The 14,487-nt window shown below is 55.0% G+C and overlaps 2 protein-coding genes across 2 annotated transcripts; one reads left to right on the top strand and one right to left on the bottom strand.

Annotated features, from left to right (window-relative positions):
- Positions 1 to 5,269: 5,269 nt before the first annotated feature.
- On the top strand, positions 5,270 to 5,822 carry CGGC5_v012322 (uncharacterized protein; the record flags this gene model as incomplete). Its single annotated transcript, XM_066152674.1, has 4 exons — positions 5,270 to 5,272; positions 5,412 to 5,536; positions 5,620 to 5,667; positions 5,714 to 5,822. The coding sequence occupies 4 exons, from the start codon at positions 5,270 to 5,272 to the stop codon at positions 5,820 to 5,822; spliced, it is 285 nt and encodes a 94-aa protein (XP_066007915.1).
- A 2,567-nt stretch (positions 5,823 to 8,389) lies between these two features.
- rpb1 (DNA-directed RNA polymerase II subunit RPB1) lies at positions 8,390 to 13,839 on the bottom strand (the record flags this gene model as incomplete). Its single annotated transcript, XM_032029796.1, has 4 exons — positions 8,390 to 8,508; positions 8,568 to 9,092; positions 9,155 to 13,418; positions 13,483 to 13,839. The coding sequence occupies 4 exons, from the start codon at positions 13,837 to 13,839 to the stop codon at positions 8,390 to 8,392; spliced, it is 5,265 nt and encodes a 1,754-aa protein (XP_031890544.1).
- Positions 13,840 to 14,487: the final 648 nt, after the last annotated feature.

The raw sequence follows: 14,487 nt of genomic DNA, 5'->3' as shown, positions 1-14,487 counted from the left end.
AAGGACATCAACTACAACACCGACTCTGAAGACTAAGACAGCAACTTCTGACTCACAAGCTTCCCGCCAACCCATCTCTTCCTCAACGACCACTTGCTTGATTTTGCTCCTCCTCCGGCCTACTTGGAGTCTCGTCAAATTATCATCTCGTTGCGAAGAGACTACTCTGCGCTGAGCTCGTATATTTTGCGGCACATTGAAGTATTTGTTCTTGAACACAACACTCCGAATCAAGATGTGCAACCAACACAGCAACTACTACACCAAGTGCGGACACACAGAGTCTTATATCAGAGAATGCCGCGAGAAGAAGAACTCACAACCGTGCAAGCTGGAGACAAAAGATCCCCAAAAGACGGATGGGTACTGTTCCGCGCCCGCTTGTCAAGCAAAGCAGTAGGTTAGTTTTGGGATTGCCCTCGATTGCATCTTCCTGGTGCGCTGCTAACATGTGAATCGCCGTGTAGAACAGCGCCCGTACCACCACGAAAGGAGACGGTCCAAAGACTATGACCTCTCGTCAGGCTTTTGCATGGAGCCATAGGGCTCACGCCCACACTCATACTCTTCAACAACGGTCAGGCGATGTTGGCGACAGCAACCTTGGGGGATGGCGATGCATTGGGGCTGTCGAAACCCGCTCGCCAGGGGACCATTTTCTTGATGTCTTGATTCTGTTCACATGATTGGGGCGTGTTTTCAGCATCAGACGCGGTGTTTCTTTAGACTTTTCCGGGCAGTCACCCAACTTTCGCATGTTGGGGCTGGCCATGGCCAGATTTTCTCTCTCTCTCGCTATCTCTCTCTGCCTGTCAATAGTTCTCTGCGATGGCGCAGTCAATTCAATCCTTCCACAACTACGCTCCAAACCACCAGTCTCGTTGCAAGAATTGAAAGAGGAGTCAAGGCAGCAGTGACATGACCGACGGTCTGTCAGAGGGCTGCATGCGGTGTCGAGCCACATTAAGACCAGCCAGCGTCTTGGACCCCGAACAGAGGCACTAGAATGGGGGCAAGGTCGGCAACGAAGAAGAGGAGGGCGGCGGAGTACTGTGGAACTGGTGTTACCTGTCAGAAAAATACTGAGGCGGCACGGCAGGGAGCGAGCGGGAGCGGTCCGTCTGCAAAAAACCCATGTATGTTCCCGCACATCCAACGGCCGAGGGCATTGCATGATTCATAGGCAACGGTTTGGTCCCAACCTGAAGAACGACCCTTGCTGCCGTGTTGGTGGCGGGATCGAAGAAGGATGCGCGCAGATACAGAGAGGTACATGGACGGCGAAGTCATCCAACAACGATACATCGAACCTTCTTCATTTTTTCTTCAGCGGCGGTGCATGGCGGCGCAATAAAAGAGGGCATCGGCCGGCCAGCCGGCCGTCTGGGCGTGAGGCTGGGAAAGGCCGCGCCGGGCCCCAATTCAAAACGCATGGCGGGTGGGATTCAAACTTGACCCAGCATAAGGGTCTCGTCATGTGATGGGCGGCCGCCCTTTTTTTTCTACGAGTGTGTTTATTAAGCAGGCGCAGGCGCAGGCGGCCAGGCCAGGTCGCAATAGAGGCCGGAACCGCAGCGGAATGCATGATACGCGCGACAAGCGAGGCAGCGTTGCGGACAACAAACGCAGCTTCCGCAAAAGCCATGCATATATCTCTTTTCCGAGCATTCTCGAGCACCCTGGCCTGCAAAATGTCGGCGAAAAAGACGGGAGAAGGAGAAAACCGTAGCGACGGATGTCGCACAACAAGGGGAGGGAAACAGGTGAGTGCAACCAACGACAAATCGGAGAGGAAAATAAGAAAAGAAAAAAGTTGTGAAAAAAAAACAAAAAAAAAAAAAACAAAAAAAAAAAAACCGGACAGGTCCGAATGGCCACTTGGACGGCTCGTCGACAATATAAGGCAACCAACCGGGCACACGGCGAGAGACTGGATGCACCAATCCAGAGCGGTTGCGGCGCAGCTGTCAGAATTCACACCATCCGTCTCTGTACTATGTAGGGCAGACGGAACAAGCGAGACTAAACCACGCCATACGACCCTGCCTCATTGCAGTTCGACGCTAGGTATGCTACGCTACGCTGCCCCCCAGGCTTAGCGTAACGGCGGGTGTACTAAACTAACCCATGCGCGCTAAGAGAGTAGGAGAGAGAGAGAGAGAGTCCGATGAGATGTGCAATGCCTCTCTTCTGTGTCCATCTTCTAAAAAAAAATCAATTTTCAAAGGTGCAATCTCAGGCCGTGGTCGGATTGGGGGTGGGCGAGAAGGATCACTAACATGGAACATGGGGGCATTGAGCTTGTGCGACGAAGCCCCCCCTTCCCGGTGGAAACAAGACGGGCCGGTCAGGCAGTTCAGAGATGCTGCGAGGAGCCGGCAAAACATGGGCAGGCAGGCAGGCAGTCTGAGGCGAGTTGGAAGCAGACGATGAATGGTCGACTAGACGAGGTATGCGTTAGTTTGGGCCTTGCTCTGCGGAGCGACCCCGGACGGCGGAAGACAGGAAAGAGACTAGGCCTGGGCTACCTGACGACGGACTGAACTAGACCGGAAGGGCATAAACAGACAGGGCAGGGAAGAGCAGCAGAGCGAGGGCTCAGAGATCAAAGATCACGGCAGAAGAAGGGCAGAGGGAGCAAGCAGCAGTTTGCGCTCGCGCTTCCGAGCGTTCTCGCCAGACTTGAGAGTTCTGCCCGACGATGACAGGATAGGACACGCTCTCCGGATGTAACCCGCCCTCAGATCCATCACCCATGCATGCATGCCTTTTCCAATGTGCCCCTCAAAGCGGCGGGAATGTGAAAGGACGTACGTGGGGACAGACATCGAGGCGAGAGGATGTGGACAAGGACAGGCGTAGTAGCAGAGCGGCGAGTCGGAGGCTAGAGGCCCAGAGGGAGGGGGGGATGGGCAGAAGAAGATGAGATGACGACGGGGAGGGCGTCACTCTGCTTTGGGGTCAGGAAGCAGAAGCAGCATTGGGCTTACAGTGCGCACTGCGTTTTTAAGGTGGTACCCAGGAGGGAAGGTAGGTCAGCAGGGGTTGGGGGAGCTCTCTTGAACCTCACCTCACGCTGCATGCAGCTACTACAGCACGGATACCTAGGTAGAGGTAAGGTAAGGTAAGGTAAGGTAGGTAAAGGTAAGGTAGGGTGCGTGCGAACATGAGCATGCCCGCATGGAGCAGACCGGGGGCCAGGGTGATGGGCACCACCCATGATGCGGGCCGGGAGATTGACAGACTGGCACGAGCTCCAGCTCGGAGCCGCCATGTCCAGGCAAAAGCTGAGAGTGAGAGGTAAGGTAGGTACTTGAAGCAAAGATATTTCCAGGCACTGCTGGAGGGCAAGAAGAAGGAGAGAGGGTCCAATGTCCTCGCGTCGCCTGGCTGTCCTTGCCCTGTCAATGTCAACCACCTTAGGATGTGACATATTCAGGACAGGAAGGACAAGACCGGCGCAAGCAGGAGCGTTTTTTTTGTGCAGCATATTACTCTGTTGACTTCACCACACCTCCATCATGCACTTCACCAACCCAACGTCACGTCGTCTCATCAAATCCTCCGCCCCTGGCCCAACCCTGCTCCAGGTACCTGGCTTTGCGACGCAAGAAACACACCGGCCGGGTTTTTGGGAGGCCCTTATCTCGACTGGACTAGCCTGGACACGCCTTGTCCGGTTTCCAGCTGCGACTCTTGCCTGTTGTTGCGTTGCTCAATGGAACCCTGATCTTCCTTTTTTTTTTCTGCCTTTCTCCCCTACGTGCGGATACGTACGAGGCCACTCACCCTCGCCTTCGTATCCATGCCGACTGGCCTCGCCGTCACGTCTTCAAGTCGAGGTGGACACGCGGCGGCGCAAGCAGGCAGGCAGGCGAGCGGGCAAGCAAGCGTCCATTCCAGTCTCGCCTTGGAAGACGTGATGATGTGGGCGCACGTCGATTCTGCCCGTCTTGTCTCGCCTTACCTCAGGTAAAGATGATTGCGGATACCAGCCTAAGGTACAGCTCTGTACGCTGACCGGCCTCGTGTCCAGAGTCACGCATGCACCAACTCTACTTTATGCTTGTATTCGGCTGTACCACCGCCGCCGTCGCACGCTCAACAAGACCGTGGTTGTCGCGACACAAGTATCACACAAAACACGGGCACGTATGCACGCACATCCACCACACGCATACCGTCTACCATTACCTCAACCACACAGCTTGTCCACAATGTCTGCCTGCATTACTCTCGACTTGCGCCGTACCGGCAGCAATTGCCGGGTTGTATCTCACAGTTGCTGTGGCCGTCGCCATCTCTGCGCCTCTTGTTATTTCTTTCTGGCCGCACGCAACCTTGTACAACCCCCAATGCCCTGCCGTGGCCTCATTCCCGCGTCATACCAATGCAGCATCGCGCTGCGACCAGAGTCTCGCCGTTGAAGTGCCCCCCTGCAGTGCGCCAAGCCTGAGCATTGATGCCTCCTCCACTGGCAATCGACCGCTGACCAGGGGATCCCAAGCAACTTTAGACGTGCGGAACATGGGGTCCCATCTCCAGGGCCTCAAGGGAATTGGATGAACACTACGATGCGAATGAGTTTCCCGATCTGCCTCCTTCGTCAACCGCTTTTTTTTTCCTTTTGCGCCAAGATGCCCACCGGACACAACCCGGCTACAGAGAGAGCCTCTCGCCAGGCCAGATGGGCATAGACCCCAGGGACCGTCATCTCACCCTAATCACAAATCTTGCCTGGCATACGAGTCCTTCACGCCGTGTTTCTGCCAGATATTACGGCCATTTTCAACGGGGTGACGGCAAACATTTGCTCAATAGCCTAAAATAACCGGGCGCGAGGATAGCAGCTGCTGTTTACCGCCCCTGTGTTCTGGCTCCCTGCCGAATCCCTCGTGCTCGTCTTCGGCCCGTCATCTACCTCGTTGACACTCTCCGTGTCACGTCTTACAGCACAAACATGAAAAGCACAATCGCTTTTTTTCTCCGTCGAATTCAAGCACTGCATACTGTGCCCATAACACTCAGCCAGTCTGGGTTTCGCTCATCTTCAGCACTGTGCCCAGCACCTCTCCGCTCGCGACGGATCTTCGGCCATGACCGTCCACCCAACTTGCATGCGTGTTTGGGGCACAGGGTGCTGTCCGGAGTCAGCTTGCATGTGCAGGCCGCCGCCCAGGGCGCCCGCCAGCCTGGTCGTCGGCGGCTATGCACATCGCTTCGACTGCATAAAGCCAATCAGAGCCCAACGGAAACTTCACAAAAGCAGATGGTCCTCTATTCGCTCAGGAACTGCCAGCTTTGGGGGTCGGGTGTTGGGCGGAAGCAAGCCCAACTGCGCCACAGGTGCAGATCGTTAGACGACTCGCGATATCGTCGCATGCCTTCTTTCTTTCCTTTTTCTTCACAAGCTCATCGCCCCCTTCGAGGCCAACGTCAAGCGAAGAGCCCCCAGTATATCTCGCCAGACCGGCCCAAAATCAGCGACGGGAGCGGAATCTAGCCCGCAAGCCGGCCGATTTACGAGGGTGGCACGGTTGGTCTTTTGCTTCTCTCCCCTCCTCGTGCAATCCTTCCTACATGGGCCCATGCTCGCGCTCTTAACTGAAGTGTTTATAGAAGGGATAATCAACAAAACTCCAAGCCGCGGGAACCCTTCAACCCCATGTACGCCTCAGCGCTTCACCCCCAATGCCCCATCTCACCATGCTAGGGCTAGGGATAACCCCAGTGATCGATCTTTGCGGCAGACGGTTCGAGGTTTTAGCGTCTCGACCGTGTGTCCTGTGCGCCGAGTTCAAGGTCCCACACGGCGCGACTGATTGATGATGGATTATCAAGAATGAATGAAAAGCAGAGAGACTGTGTTGGTTCGACAACGCGCAATGACCGTCTCATTGTGGGGACTCGATGACCTTTGGTCCCTTCCATCTTTCACCGAGTTACTTCGCTTGTCGCAGTCAAAGGCCTTCAATATTTCCTTTTTCCCCCTTCGCCTGCTGGAGGGGCCCTGTTACCGGGCTCCGGTTCCCTTGGCCCGTTGACCGGGTCGACGTCCAACCCAAGACCAACAAGCAGCAAAGGGCATATGAGGTCAGGGCCCTCCTTTTCGCCGCAAATTTGGAGCCCACAATTATCATAATATTGTGGTCGCTACGGGCGCTTGGGAAGTGAGCATACGCCCTCAAAGTCAGCAGTCGAAGAGAGGGGAAGAGAGGCGCAGGCGAAAGGCACAATGGGCTGCCTAGCTTTTGCCGCCTTGCATTTGATCAACGAACGAATGTCATTGGTCTGGGCCGGCTCAGATTGAGATGGCCCTTTCGGCGGGACTTTCGTTTTCCTTCTTCCTCATGCCTGCTACGGATACGGTGCCCCAAGGACCTGGTAAATACCCTTGCCCTTCTCGGGGCTCGGGGGAAACGGCACAGTCTCTGCCACTCGGCCGCGACCCCGTAAGGCAGTATTCCTCTTCATTTCGTTTTTTTGCAACACACCCAAACTGGGTGTGGCCCACGCGCACGCACTAACACACACACACACTAGCAGTATGTACGCGTGCTACTGAGCGTACACATGTTGGAACCAACCGCAAGAACCGCGGCTTGGCAAAAAAGAAAAAAAAAACCAGAGAAAGCAGGAGGGGAGAGGGAGGGTTCATCAAAACTGTATTGGAACCCTCGGCGGGTGTTGGTGAGGCTAGAAAGTCAAGCGACCTCCCGCACACCACCATCAAGAACGACTCTTGGTTCACCCTACCCTCCCTTCATCCCCATCCATTGCACACAGCTCCGTGGCTACTGAAGAAAGAGGCTGAATGGCCCAGACCGGAATCGTGAGCATGTATGATGACTCGTAACTTTTGTGACGATGAGACTGGCACACGGGACGGGACTAAAGATGGAGACGGAGAGGATGGATGGAGCCTCTCGGCTGGCCGAAAGAGGAAGAGCGAGCAGTCCAACGAGGACGCGTCTTGTCCTATGGGCAAATAATCCATGATGTCTACCTGACCCTTGGTCAACGGCCCCCCTCCCGAGTCTCCAGGAGGGTACGAGCTCCGGCCCCGCCTTGCATCATTGATGTTGTTCATGGATAACCCTCATGCCTTTACACACAAGCCTCAAGGGGCCCCTCTCCGGAAAGAGGAGACACAAGAGCCCAAGACAAAGAAGGACCAGAACAATTAGAAACAGAGTTTTGACGAACGCTGTGGGAAGCGGGTGGCGCCGCTGTCGCCTGCGTCCGCGCGCCCGCCGTCCGCGCCGCTGCCTGCTCGGGCACGCGAAGGAGAAGGAAGGAAGGGACGAACGACGACAAGGAGCAACGAGCAAGGAGCTTTTCCTGTTGCGTCCTGGTGTCATGTCAGTTCGCTCCGGCAAGGAGAAACGCGGACGCGTGGGTAGATTGTGACGTCTCCCCCATGAACAACCCCCCTCGGATGAGCGAGGCGATTCTTGGTGTACGGTCTCAAGGCAGGGGAGGAAGGGGGAGAGCGAGAGGGGGGGGGGGAGGGGCGTGGGTTGTGTTCAACAGTAGGAGTAGTATGTGATGACAACGCCGTAGATCACGTCCGACTCCATCGACACACATTTCCCCAACCGTGCTCCTCGAACCCACCTTTCTCCCTGCCCTGGAGCGGTAAAATTGGATGTGGTTGTTGCCCAACGTTTGGCATTTTCTTGAAGTAGTAAACGCGATGTTCGGGCTGCAACTGCAACGACTGGGCACACACTCGGAACGGTGCAGGTCGACGGTCATCATCACAGCAGAGGCTCTGTCTGTCGGATGCTGCACACTTACACACATAGGAGATTGCACAACACGCATTGCACACAGTGTTATTCGCATCAAAACCAATCTTGGTTCATTTCAGAGTGTCTTCTGTGGGTAGGGGGGTAAAAAAAAAACTAAACCTCCTCTCCCTCGCGAGAAAAGTCCAATCTGTGTCTTTGTCTCTTCCAACAAAGGGGGGTGGGCCGGGGAGTCCTTCAACCTCATCTCTCCGTCGCACGTAACCATCAAAATCAAGAGTCCACTCCCCTCCCTCCTTCCCCCTTAAACCCCCATCGCATATAATACAAATCAGCTTTTTACAGAAACCACGCCGTGAAAGGGTTTTCTTTCTTTGGAAAAAAAATTTTTCTCAATCGTTTGTTTTGTGGGGGTGTAGATATGCGTGCCGCTTCCTGTCCAGTACCTTTCCCTCTAGCCATTTTGCTTGGCGCAATCTTGTGTTGTTTTTGTGTGTTGTCTCTGGAGCACTTCTATGATGCATAGCAACCATTTCCTCCGCGCGAAAGAAGAGATCAGTGACAGCCTGCGTCTGTGATGAGATGCAATGCTCCAATCAACCAGAACCAGTTAAGCCGTAGAATCATTAGTCGGCGTATTAGGAGAGTAAAAGAAAGTGGCGAACCGAAGGCACGATCGGATGCCTCATCAGAGCTCGACACACGTTTAGTTTCCAGAACCACCGGGTCCAGGGGTTCTCGGAGACCAAGAAGGTGACTGTGACATCGTGTTAGAACTTGCCAGGTTTGCGTTTATAGGAGTCATGGTACACTTACGGTTGGGGAGTAGCTGGGGCTGGTCGGAGACTGCTGCGCCCCAGGAGTTCTTTGGTTGAAACTCGGGCTTGTCGGCGAGTACGCCTCCGGTGAAGTTGGCGACCACGTCGGCGACGCAGGGGAGTATGATGGCGACGTGGGACCAGCCCCGTGAAGGTTGGGAGATGCCGGGCTGTAGTTGGGACTGGCAGGAGAGTAGCTCGGCGAGGTGGGCGAGGCGTACTGCGCTGGAGAGGTGGGCGAGTAGTGCCTTGGCGAAGAGGGAGAAGCCGGCGAGTAGCTTGGAGACGTCGGGCTGTAGTTGGGGCTTGCAGGGCTCGTGGGTCGCAGCATGGGTGACGTCGGGGAGAACGACGGGGAGGAAGGGCTGAACTGTGGCGAAGTCGCATAGCGACCGCCAGCACCGTCCATGAGTGGCGAAGTGGGAGAGTATCCCGCGTTCGGCGAGGACGGCGAGAAAGATCCGTAGCTGCTGAAAGGCGAGGTCGGTGACGTGCTGAATGGACTTGTTGGCCGGCCCGGGCTCTGCGCCGAGTACGGGTTAACAGAACCAATACCACCAAAGCCTCCTCCACCGTACTCGGTACCAAAACCGGCAGGGGAATCTGAGCCAGCGCCCACGATGGGAGAGAAGTTTCCGGCAGCAGGAGAGCTGAGCGACAAGTATCCAGAATCCGCCATGGGAGAGCCAGAGTCGTAGGGGGTTGCGGCACCTCCGGCCTCGCCGCCCTTGACAGGCATACCAGGCATGAGACCCATGCGCGAGTTGTCGCTGATGACAGTCTCCAACATCTTGGGGTCGAGGAGGACCTCGAAGTGACCGGTTCCCATCGGTGCCATCTGACCGAGCATAACGTTCTCAGAAATACCGCGGCAATCGTCCAGTTCACCAACAGCGGCAGCCTCGAGCAGAATTTCGACCGTCTCCTCGAAGGAACAACGCATGAGAGCACCAGTGTCTGCACGATTGATACCGTGACGAGTGACAGCGGAGATCGTACCTCTGTAGGTCATGACGTCGCAAAGAAGAGCAAGATGTCTGTGGTTGACGTATGAACCGTCGAACGCCAACACCTGCGTCAATTCTCTGACAAGTGCCGATCTCGCCGCTTCGATACCGAAGACCTCAACAACCTGCCACAAGTGGTTGGTGTATGTGCGAGTGGAATCGACGCCGTCGACAGACAAGACCTGGCGGAGAGCAGTTCCAGAGGTATCCAGGTACCACTCTGAGCAACGCTCATCAGCCTTGGCGGCCAGCAATGCTCCGTCTTCGGTCTCGATGAGCTTCGTCTCCTTATTCAAGAAGGCTCTCTCAATGCCCTTAACACCGCGCAGAGAAAGCGTGTCCAGCAAGTGAGTCTCCAATCTCTTAAGCATGACATCGTCCTCCATCTTCTTCTCACCATCCTCGTCCTTGTCATCGTTGCCAGCGTGCATGGGGCGAATGCGGATAACTTGCTCTTCGGCGTTGTTGTCACTGAAAATGACGGCGAGATCGTTGGGGTACTCCTCCTTGATGCGCCTAGCAACGTCCTCGACAGTAAGTTCCTTGTCAAGCAACTTCTGGCGATCGAGCGTGAGACGGAGCAGCCACCTGGATTGATCTTCGGCTCGGTCATGAGTCTCGTCCGGAATGAGATAGTAGGACTCGACCATATCCAAATCATCAGGAATGTTAGTCGAGGTGATGATAGGGTCGTAGTAGATCTCAGTGACGGCTGTGACAGACCGCAGGGTCGTGTGTTCGACAGTGCTTCGAAGGGCCTTGGCAGCTTCCTGGCTGGCGTTTTCCTCGCCACTCAGGTAGACGACCATGGACGGGGTCTTAATGTTCTGAGCCAGGTTGAGAATTTCCTTGAGACGAGGGACACCCAGGGTGACGTTCTTGGAAGACACACCAGCGAAATGGAAGGTGTTCAGGGTCATCTGCGTGGCAGGCTCACCAATAGACTGCGCAGCAATGACACCAACCATCTCACCGGGACTGACAAAGGCACGGTCCCAACGGGCTTCCAGCTCTCCCAGGACGTGCTCGAAAGCCATCTTGTTCAGGCGCTGTTGGCAAGCAATACGCTTGAAGGCCAATCTGGAGCGGATCTGCGCCTTGAAGAGGATGGTGGCGCTTCGGTCGGCCTCCTTGGAGATTTCGTCGTTGCCACGAACGATGGTCATTCTGTTGAGCATAGCCTGGACAGCAGGGATGACATCCTGAGGCTTCAAATCACTCCGCTGGAAGTCTTCGACAGCGAAGAGCTTCTTGGAAGTTTCCATCAGACGAACAATGTTCAAAGGCAGCTGCATCGACTCGTCGTCCTTCCTCTTGAAGTTGATCTTGCGAACTTGCTTGCGATCATGAAGGAGAGCCTCGTACTCCTCGTCCAGAAGTTGCTGGACTGACGGGTCACCAGAAATCTCATTACCGTACTCAAGCCAATCAAGCTCGTCTGGTCTGGTCTCATCCATGACGTCGAGGCGGAACCGGTCAGCGAACTTCTTGTCTGACATGTTGAGGTGGTCCATCCGCTGCTTCTCAATGTAGATAGCGTCCAGACCATCCTCACCATACAGGAATTGAAGGATATCACCCAGGGAGTTTCTGACTGTACCGTCGTACTTGGCACTTACATCCTCAAGAGCCTTGACCAGACGACGCTGGATGTATCCGGTTTCGGCAGTCTTGACAGCGGTATCAATCAGACCTTCTCTACCAGCCATGGCGTGGAAGAAGAACTCGCTTGGCGTCAGGCCACGGAGGTAGGAGTTCTCGACGAAACCACGAGCCTCGGGAGAGTAGTCGTCCTTGGTGAAATGGGGCAGCGTCCGGTACTTGAACCCGAAAGGAATACGCTTACCCTCGACAATCTGCTGTCCGACGAGCGCAGTCATCTGGGAGATATTGATGGACGAACCCTTGGAACCAGACGAAGCCATGGTGACGGCGTTGTTCAAGTCCTTCAAACTCTTCTGTGTAGTGGTACCAGCCTTATCACGGGCAGTGTTGAGGGCCTTAGAAACCTTGCTCTCGAAAGTTTCACGAATGTTCATACCGGGCAGAGGCTCGAGCTCGTTGGCGGTAGCCTGCTGAGTGTAGGCCTCGACTTCCGCCTTGTGCTCGTCGATATGTACCTGCACCTTCTCAATGGTCAACTTATCGGGAATCGTGTCACCGATACCAATGCTGAAACCATTGTGCAACAGCCAATAGTTGACAACCTGTTGAACCCCGTTAAGGAACTTCATAGACGCTTCGGGGCCGTGCTCGTTGTAGACGATGTGGACAATACCACCACTGGCAGCACCGATGTTCTTCTTGGAAAGCAGACCGTAAAGGAGCTCGCCGGATTGGATAAGAAGACCCTCGTCCTTAAGCGGGTTGTCTTCCTTGGAGTCCGGGGCATTGTGCAAGCTGACAATGTTGGGAATAGCCATGCTCATGATCTGCTTACCCGTCCATCTTGGTCGAGGACGAATGATAGCTGGTGGGGGGATTACACCGTCCCAGTTGGGAACCCAGAGCATGATGTTCATCACGGCTTCCTTGGTGAGGAAAACGTCACGACGGCAGAGTTTGTAGGCACCGGCAAGAGTGTCCTGCACGATACCCATAAGAGGACCGTTTCTTTGCGGTGACACGATGTTGATCGGTACCAAGCACAGTTCCTTGACCTCTGCTCTCGTCTCTTCGCTTTGAGGGACGTGAAGGTTCATTTCGTCACCGTCGAAATCGGCGTTATAGGGCGAGGTGACGGACAAGTTGAGACGGAACGTAGAGTATGGCATCACACGAACTCTGTGACCCATCATAGACTCCTTGTGCAGGGAGGGCTGACGGTTGAAGATGATGTAGTCGCCCGTGATCAAGTGACGCTCGACCTTCCAGCCGTACTCGAGCGAAATCTGACCGGCTCGACGGTGATGACGAAGATCAATTCTGGTTCCGTCAGAGCGAATAACATACTTGGCACCAGGGTGTTCGTTGGGTCCGTTTTGAACCAGCTCGTGCAGCCTGCCGATGTTGTATGGCGTGACTGTTTCAGGGTAGGTGAGAGTTCTAGCGATGCTTCGGGGCACACCGACTTCGTCGAGAGACAAGTTGGCGTCACCAGTGATAACGGTACGTGCCGAGAAGTCAACACGCTTACCCATCAAGTTTCCACGGAGACGACCCTCCTTGCCCTTGAGACGGGCACGAATGGCCTTGACGGGACGACCACTTTTTTGGAGAGCACGAGGTTGTCCAGCAATGTCGTTGTCCATGTAGGTGGCAACGTGGTACTGCAGAAGCTGCTCGAAGTCTTGAGCAATGTGTGCAGGAGAGCCTTCGCGAATGGCCTGCTTGACGTTGCTGTTGGCTCGAATGATATCACCCAGCTTGTAGGTCAAATCATCTTCGTTTCTCAGGCCTTGACCGGTGCCGTCCATAGAAATACTAGGACGAACAGGCGGAGGCGGAACTGGCAGAACAGTAACGATCATCCACTCCGGACGAGCGTACTCGAGGTTGAGACCCATGTCCCTCAGGTCGTCATCGCTGATGCGGCGCAGAATGTTGTGAGCCATCTCGGGTGTGATTTGAGGCTCCTCCTTCTTCTTGACACCATCCTCGCCAGAAGACTCGTACTTGGCGATGAGCTGCAACGCCTTGTGACGAACTCTGGGCTGGATATTGCCGCAACCACCGTGGTTGACGGGAGCCTGCTTCATTCCCAAACTGTACTCTCCATCGTCGTTCTTGACCTCCTTGGTCTCGTTCTCGCAACGGGTCTTCTTCTTGCAGATATTCCATATCCGGTTAAATCGAACCTTAGGATCTCTGGTGTTCACGGCTTGCAGAAATTCTGGGTCGCTCTGAGATGGGCAGGTTAGCACAATCGAGTCAAGGTGGCTGTCAAGCAACGCCGGTTAGACTAACTCTATCCGCCAGCACCTTGCTGCAATTATGGCAGACGATTTCCAACACCTTCTTCACCTTCTTGATGAAGCCGGGGTGATACACAGGCTTGGCCAGCTCGATATGGCCGAAGTGGCCTGGACATTCGCCCATCGCCTGGTTGCAGGTCTTGCACTTGAATTGGCGATCGATGGAACCGAGCATGGGATCGTTCAAACCGCCGTCACGAGGCTTGGTGCGCGTCTCGTCCATGGTCTCGGGGTAGAGAACGTGGCAGACACTCATATTCTTGATCTCCTCGGGCGCCATCAGACCAAACTGGATCTCCTCCACAGTCTTGATTGGCGCACTCGAGTGCGTAAAGTACAGGTTCGCCATGTTGCCGGTTTTTCTGTCGGAGTCGGGAAGGAAGGTGTCGATGCGTGACTGGCAGAGTCCGGGGGCGAAAAACGCGGATGCAGCAGATAGTCGTTACGCGACTTGAAAAGGTCGCAAAGCAGGCGCAAGAAGTCGGAAATGCAAAATTCTATCGTACGAAACGCTCGTCGAGATGCAAAAGGTCGAGAAAAGTCGTTCCAATGATGGCGCTCTTGACCACGCCAATCCCCGGCCAGCGGCCCAGGAGAAGGTTCCACAGTTCCTCCCAATCGCGGCTTCCGAGCGCGGGCGAGTCGAAGAAAAAATCGCGATCGTGATATCGGTCGTCGAGTCGGAAAGGAGTGTGCTGGTGCTTTGACGCGCTCTCCGACGATGCGCGTGGTGAAGCGATGGCTTGTCGGTAGTTGTAGATGTGAAGCCTTGGAGGCAAAAGCGAGGAGCGAGGTCAGAGAAATCTTGCCTGGAGGCGGCTGGCGCAGCATGTCAAAAGGCGCTAGCCGGATTAGGCAGTCACGCTCCTTTCTCTCCTGCTCTGGCTGGGAACGCGTGCCTAAGGCTCCCGCTGGAGGTAGTCCGGGTACCCGCAAAAGTGCTGAAACGCACCAATCCCTTACGAGGACAGAAGTAGCTCTCTACCTTACCTACCTT

Source organism: Colletotrichum fructicola, assembly GCF_000319635.2.
Source record: "Colletotrichum fructicola Nara gc5 chromosome Unknown KSG_Nara_v1_contig07, whole genome shotgun sequence".
Taxonomy (NCBI): Eukaryota; Fungi; Ascomycota; class Sordariomycetes; order Glomerellales; family Glomerellaceae; genus Colletotrichum; species Colletotrichum fructicola.
The sequence above is the reverse complement of the archived record's forward strand: the minus strand, read 5'-3'. Positions and strand labels throughout refer to the sequence as shown.